Raw genomic sequence first — 7,606 nt, 5'->3', positions numbered from 1 at the left:
GGAAGAAAATCATTTCTCTATATTAGTTGATCATGACTAACAATGTATGACCCTAAACCCTAAATTCAATAAATAAAGTCATCATAACTTAATTTGTGTTGTGGTAGCTCCATACACGTCACATCATGATCATAATAGCAATAAATTAATTTTGGAAAATACTTCTCACCCACCTCATTAATCCTTTGGTTGGTGTTTAGAAATCTAAGTTTGGAATAAAAGATACCACTTTTCGGTTCCTAACAGAATCTTCTATCCTCTATTAATTATTATTACAACTCAATTTCTTGGTGGATGTGGATCACCAATGAAAGTAATAAGTATCTGTCCCTTTATTCAAATTCAAAGCATAATGTGAAGAAACTCTTATCATTCTCAAGAGATTTCAATCCAGTCATGCATGCCATTGCAAATGAGATGAGAAACATAACCAAAAGCTGAATTAGTCTTGAATTCTTGATTTTGTCTGGTTAGAATTTTAGACCACTTATCTTGTTGATATTTGGTAATCTAGGAAGAGCAAGCTCAAGTTCAAATGAAAAAAGTTCAGAACAGAAAAGAAAATAGTTTTTTTTTTTTTTTCTTCCCAAAGAACTATTGATCATTTTGTGATGAGATCATAAGAAGTAAAATGCAGAATCTATTGATCTAAAATAATACAGCAACCTAAATTTGGCAAAACTGAATAAAACAATTCACATCATAATGACCAGCTTCTCCTTGCTAAGATACATCTGAAAGAAATCATTATACTAACTACTTGATTTCTTCATTTTCCCTCTCCAATCAAAAGATGGATTGAGGCTTTGTTACTTCTAAAATTCCTAAATTGTATACACTCAATACCTGTGGGCATAACCCATGGAATTCACTCTAGACCGGATATTGTGATGTTCATATAGCGAGTCACCATAGTTCACAGGCTTTATTACCACAGACTCCTCCTTACCATCTTGTTCCTGCACCGCCCCGAACACTATCTCATTGGTCGTCTCGCGGCTTTGCTCGAAGTAAGTGTGAGGGGTCGATGACTGGTACTGATGACGATGATGATGTCTTTGTGGTTGTTGCTGCTGCTGCAGTTGCTGCTGCTGAAGATCACCGTCCCATCCATTGTAAAATGCTCTACTTTGCCTTAATTGCTGCATTTTCTCAGCGTCTTTAGACATGAAAGGGTATGTTTTTCGAGGGGTTGGGGTTCTCATGTCGATAGAAGGAGGCTCATCTCCATCAGGAATCACGAAACTTTCCTGTGCCGGCCAAGCTTGCTTTTGATGTTGCAGTGGGACCAGAGGTTGTCTTTGAAACTTGTAGCTTTGTGGTTTTCTTCTGAAAACAGGAAATATTCCTCCCATTATCTCCACCATTGATGCAGAGGCATTGGCAAGTAGCTTTCCAAGGGACCCAAAGAAGCCTTCCTCTTGCTTTTCAGGTTCGAATTCGGATGGAATCAAGGGAGGCCTCACAGATTTCATGGGCTGTTGAAAAGGACTAGGTGAAATGGAAGACATCACTTGAACCTGATCCTACAAAAAATATTGGTTTAACTTTAAGAACAACAATTTTAAATATCTGCCACATGTTAATCCATTGATGTTACTATCGACAGAGAACTATATCCATTAATGGCTAATCAAATTTCCCATATCATTCACATTTAGAATAGTGCACAAGGGAAAAGACAAGACTAAGTGCTCACATCCTGTGAACCAACAATTGTACCGAGTCTTCGCTGCAACAATGCCAGCATATAACCAAAGAAGACGGCCCCAACAAGCATTGCAATCCCTGCAACAATGACTGCAATCAGTCTATATTTGTAGTTAACAGCTAACAGAATTTTCTACAGGAGAACTTAAAGGATATACTTTACCAAGTGGGAATCCGCTACCATATTGATAGGCACAGTCATCAAAGTGAAGTTGAATTTCCCTGATCGCTCGGTTTCCTCTGTCTATGACGAGTAAGGAACAACTACTACCAACATAAACCACGTCAAAGTCATCAGAAAACTTAGCTTCTTCACTTGGTCCATCAACATGGCCCCCTCCACGAATCCATTTTCCTCCTGCAATTGTAGTAACCCCTGAATAGAAATGTTAATCCAATAAAAATTCCCGGCTCCGATTCCAATATAAAGTGTAACAGTTTTATAAGGGTGCAAACACACAAAAGATTCACAAATTTCTAGAATATCCAGACAACCAAAGTTTATATTTCTCATTTAGCCAATATGAAGACATTAAAACATTGACCCAAGAGGGAGTTTAGAAGATGAATGCTTATTCTACCTGAATCACTAATTTTCCTAATTGCCATGTTAGTAGTATCTGCAACATAGATATTCCCTCGGTCATCAACCGTTATCCCCTTCGGATGGTTCATCCTAGCCTCCCTGTGCTTTCCATCAACATGTCCAGTATAACCTTCCACAGAGCCCGCGACCAGCTTCGGTCTGCTATCTGCAGAATTGCCATGAACATGATCATTCTCAAATTAATGAAATATACACATCCAAGGAGTCTAACTGTCACACAGGATATTATATGGAAAAAAGATAAGTCCCACAGGTTACTGTTACACCTGAAAATGCAGTACAATCTCATGATACATATTCGTTAAGCTCATAATCTTACAAATGAGATATTCAGATGCACATTGGTTCCATTGCTTATCTCCATCGCAATTAAAACACTTTACAGCATAAGCAAACCCACATTTGGCAACACTTACACAAAGAAAGTGAAGATGAGATCCTGTAAAGGTTACTGTTGGAAGAATCCAGAATGAGAAGCTCCCCGTTGGGCAACAACTCAACAGAATAAGGCTCAATTCCAAGCTTGCTTCCATCAAACACTGTCTCCACATTGTAACCACTCTCAAACTTCATCATCGACCTGCTGGAAACCGCTGCAGCAAGCAAACGAAACAAAACATACATTCAATAAGAAAAAGCACACAAGCACACAAACATATTCAAAGTCTAACAAATCAACCACCACAAGAACACCAAAAAACACAACGTGGGCGATTGCTGAGCACAGATCCAAATTTACCCGTTTTTGTTGTTGCCTTGAGGGACCACACCCACTTGGTGAAAGCTGGCACAGCATTGGAGAGAAAACCAGTAACAATTTCTGAGGAATGAGAACAAGGGCATGAGGAAAAGTGAGCTAAAGAACACAACTTTGATCAAAATGGGAGCTGAAAAGTGAAAATTGCATGGCACCAAAAACTGATGAACTAAACTTACTAGCAGGGGAAGTAGTGGATGGTGCAGCTGAGACTGAGAAGGTTCCAAATAAGAGAAGCAAGAGAGTGAGACCAAGAAGAATCAAGAGATTCTTACCCATTGTAATCAAAACTGAAGTGAGTAATAATGTGTGGGAAAATGGAAGGTGTTTGTTTTAGCAATGGTGGTGAAGCTGCAACCCTAGCTCATCGGTGGTGGTGATGGTTTTAATTTGAAAAGCATAAATGAAACTGAAGGGGGTAATAAGAATAAAAAAGCAATCTTTTTTAATCTCTTGTTTGGTTTTGTATAATGGGGGTTTTGGGTTCTTAGCAGAAAGAGGAGGCAAAGCCAAAGACAGTGGGTTTTTGAGTGTGAGTGTAGAAATTTAACTTTTGTGTTTTAGTTCAAATTTAGAAAATTTACATTTTTATAAACTTATGAATGTAAAACAGAACATTAAACGATTTCTAAAACTTTATTAAAAATTATCATTTCACTCATTAGTATTTATAAATTATTACCGAGACTTTTGATGTTAAAAATTAATATAAAATAGGCATTCCAAAGTGGTATAGGAGTTAAAATTTGAATTTTTTCAAAATTAGAAATAACAAATAGTTATACAATATATAATGACCAACTATATTTATACAATATGTCATTTGAAAAATAATTAAAATATTATATCACTTAAATTATCATTTAATTTATAAAATTAAGTATAAAACTTATATTTTGATGATTTTATGCTCTGAAAAATCTAAACTAAAAGTAACAGCATCAAAGTAATAAATTCTAATAATGATTTTTAATAAATTTTAAAAAATTGTTTAATGTTCCATCTTACATTCATGAGTTTATAAAAATGTATATTTTTTAGAATTTGAACTAAAATACAAAAGTTAGATTTTTATTCTTATTTTTTTTATTTTTTTACTTTAAATAAGAGATATTTTTTATTGACATTTATATTTTAAAGTTTAACTTAAAAGTTAAAAATATCAATAATCTATATCAGCATTAAATCGAATAAACTAAATTCGATTTATCATAAATTTAATATTGTCTCACTATTAATTAGTAACTATAAATAAAGAGAGTAAGCGGTAATTTAATTAGTTAAGTACAATTGAATCAAATAAGTCTTTTTGAAATAAATATTTAGTTTCTTGTGAATTTTCGAGTATTGTCGTATTCAACATTTGTTCAATTACTCTTTTACCTGCAAATGCAATGTAAACATTGGGTTCAGCAATAATAATATCGCCCAACATGTTGAAATTGGCGGTTGACTATTTCGAATTCTACTTAAAGAGGTTTAGTTCATTCCGAATTCTTGAGTTCGAAATGAAAGAGTTGTATTCGCTTTGACGGTTAAAAATAGATAACCGTTAACCAAATATTTTCAATCCATCTATTGTAAGTGTCAATATATTATTGGCTTCATTATCAACTTATTTATTCATCAAATAAATTTTAATAATTTCTTTTAACATAAATATTATTAACTTTTTTTAGGATGAAGAGAGTAAATTGGTTAAATAATCATATTTTCATTGTAAATGTACTAATAATGTTAACAATAAGACAACATACATTAAGCTTATTTAAATTTTTTTAAGACAAAAAAATAAATAAAACTTAACTCAAACATTACTAAAAACAGTGCTTGATCTGTGTCATCATCTTAGCATAAATTGGAGCATAGATTTTTATTGGTATCATGTTGTGTCTTTTTCTCTATGTTCTCTTCTGACAAACTGAAATGAATATAATTCACGCATTGGCCTCCATTATACACAACCTTGCATAGATGCATTATCCATTGGTTTCGTGGTCCATGCCATGCAACATTCAAAAGAATGAACAAATAAATGAATAATAATGGTACCCTCATTGTCTCTTGCTGTAACTAGTAGTGCTAACTTATTTAAAAAAAGTAAATATCGTTTTTGTCCCTAACGTTTGGGGTAAGTTTTAAAGTTGTCCCTAACGTTTTAATCGTCCTATTTAAGTCCATAACGTTTCAAAACTGACTCAATGTTGTCCTACCGTTAGGAATCCGTTAACAGAATTGACGGCAGGACAAAATTGAGACGATTTTAAAACGTTAGGGACTTAAATAGAACGAAAACGTTGGGGACAAAAATGATACATAGAAATAAATTTTAATTTTATCCTTCAATAATATCAATTTTTTACTATACATGGTATTCAATTATTTTTTAATCACATCTAAGTAAATTACACTTAATCATATTACTTTCATTTTAAATTAATTGATTTTTTTTATAATTTTACTCTTAAAGATTTTTAGTTATCATAAAATGTTTGTAGAATGATTAGTATATAAACTTGTAGAAAAGAAAAAAATAATATATATACAATAAAATATAAATTATACCTTTTGTCTCTAATGTATCAAAATTCTTTAAAATTATAAAAAAATAAATTTATTTAAAATGAAAGTAATGTGATTAAGTGTAATTTATTTAGATGTAATTGAAAAATAATTGAATACTATGTACAGTAAACAATTAATATTATTGAAAGATAAAATTAAATTAAAATTTATTTTTATGTATCGTTTTTGTCCCTAACTTTTTCGTCCTATTTAAGTCTCTAACGTTTCAAAATCGTCTCAATTTTGTTTCACCGTTAATTCTGTTAACGGATCCCTAATGGCAGGATAACATTGAATCAATTTTAAAATGTTAGGGACTTAAATAGGACGATTGAAACATTAGGGACAACTTTGAAACTTACCCCAAACGTTGGAGATAAGAACGATACTTTACTCTTTAAAAAAAATATTTATTTTATCACAATAGATTTTGCTGTGATTTTTATTTTAACATTTAAATCTTTTTTTAAAAAAAAAAACTTGTACACTAAGATATAAAACTTAGGTAATATGAATTTTACGTCGATCATATCCAATAATAAAAGTAAATGTGTGGATTAAATGTATAGAAAATAATTGTTAAAAATAGCATGATTCCAACTCTATCAAACATGCATATATAAGTGCATTCATGAGAGCAAGCTGGCAATGATGGCATGGCACGTGAAGAGACCGTAACATATCAACTTGGCATGGCATTGGATCCAATAACAGCAGGTTTTTTTAATAGAATTTGTGTATGCATAATGCTCCGAAAGGAAGAAAAACAAGAAAGAGCATCATCACAATTCACAAGGACAAAAGTGGCCAATTTTCTATTCCTTCATTAAACCCTAAACCGACAACAACAAAATAGTCTCCTTCATTCCCACTCTTCTAATAAAAGTGTTGTCTTTCTTAGATATAAACAGTGGAATCTTTAATTGGTAACTGGTGATCAGATTCATATGCAAGACAAGTAGGATAATAGTAATAATAAGTGTGTTTAATTTATGGATGTGTCAGGAAGCATTCATCATCTCTATAAAATCGTGAACATTTCTCATACTATCTAGAATAACCATTCGAGTACTAGGGATAATAAACATCTTCTCAAAAGGGTTTAGAGTTCTAATACCATGTCATGATACAACTCATCCCAAAAGCTTCAACTGATGAAAAAAGATAACACTAATAGTTATATCTCTAATACTCCCTAAACCTCCATTGTACACATTGTATAAATATTCTATTGGCTCCTCATACTTTTCTTTATTTTTTAATGTAACACTTTATTTAAAATTAGCAATTCTTAATTCTTATTATGGAACGACATAGATCCTCATCAAGTACAAATTAAGGCTTAAAAGTTATGCATTATGCAATGATTCTAATTTTCTAGTTTCCGTTAACTCCACTCACTTTTGTATTGTTATTATTTTTATTGTTGTTCATTTGAGTTCAAGTGCATATAATTCATGAAAACACGACAAAATGAATCTATCACTGGACACTAGACACTAGGTGTATAGCTTTTTATATTTATGGCTTTTGAGACATGTATACAGCCAAGAGATCCAGTTCATTATAGTAGAGACGAACTTAAAAGTGTCATCACTCAATTATTGTGTTGGTGAAATATTCATCTTATTGTTGTAGTGTCCTCTTGTCATCTTGTGACTATTTCAAAGAAAACATTCCATACCAATGGCCATGCCATTCCTTTTATTTTTTATTTTTTTATTTTTTGTTTTACTTTTTTCTTTCCCTTCTATGATTCCTTGCATGAATTTCAACGATGAGGTGATGGGTTCATTATTGCAATATTGGCTAGAGTTTTGGCATTTAATAATTCGGTGGCTCACATTCTCTTATAACCGAATTCTTCGTATAATCTTGCTTAAGTAGTAGACATGTTAAAAAAATTGTGGTAATTAATAATTCGATGTATTTTCACTTAATTTAAAATAAAGAAAATTAAGCTAATA

General features: G+C 32.0%; 1 protein-coding gene across 4 annotated transcripts; it reads right to left on the bottom strand.

Annotated features, from left to right (window-relative positions):
- LOC107631458 lies at positions 621-3,603 on the bottom strand. 4 transcript variants are annotated; one of them, XM_016334910.2, is made up of 7 exons: positions 3,254-3,603; positions 3,057-3,137; positions 2,734-2,910; positions 2,292-2,462; positions 1,874-2,086; positions 1,700-1,788; positions 621-1,526 (listed from the first exon to the last, which is right to left on the bottom strand). In XM_016334910.2, the coding sequence occupies exons 1-7, from the start codon at positions 3,351-3,353 to the stop codon at positions 840-842; spliced, it is 1,518 nt and encodes a 505-aa protein (XP_016190396.1). In that variant the 5' UTR covers positions 3,354-3,603; the 3' UTR covers positions 621-839. The 4 variants fall into 4 exon arrangements, with proteins under 4 accessions (XP_016190396.1, XP_016190397.1, XP_016190398.1 ...); XM_016334911.2 differs by having other exon boundaries at positions 621-1,520; XM_016334912.2 differs by having other exon boundaries at positions 1,874-2,068.

The sequence above is a fragment of the Arachis ipaensis genome, chromosome B03 (assembly GCF_000816755.2).
Source record: "Arachis ipaensis cultivar K30076 chromosome B03, Araip1.1, whole genome shotgun sequence".
Taxonomy (NCBI): Eukaryota; Viridiplantae; Streptophyta; class Magnoliopsida; order Fabales; family Fabaceae; genus Arachis; species Arachis ipaensis.
The sequence above is the reverse complement of the archived record's forward strand: the minus strand, read 5'-3'. Positions and strand labels throughout refer to the sequence as shown.

What these genes read in the sequence shown, in the direction of transcription:
- LOC107631458 (XM_016334910.2), bottom strand. Translation starts at nt 3,353, where the DNA reads ATGGGTAAGAATCTCTTGATTCTTCTTGGTCTCACTCTCTTGCTTCTC. An exon ending in ATCCACTACTTCCCCTGCTA is followed by an intron (nt 3,138 to 3,253) that starts GTAAGTTTAGTT and finishes CTCATTCCTCAG; the next exon opens with AAATTGTTACTGGTTTTCTC. An exon ending in TGGTAGCGGATTCCCACTTG is followed by an intron (nt 1,789 to 1,873) that starts GTAAAGTATATC and finishes TCATTGTTGCAG; the next exon opens with GGATTGCAATGCTTGTTGGG.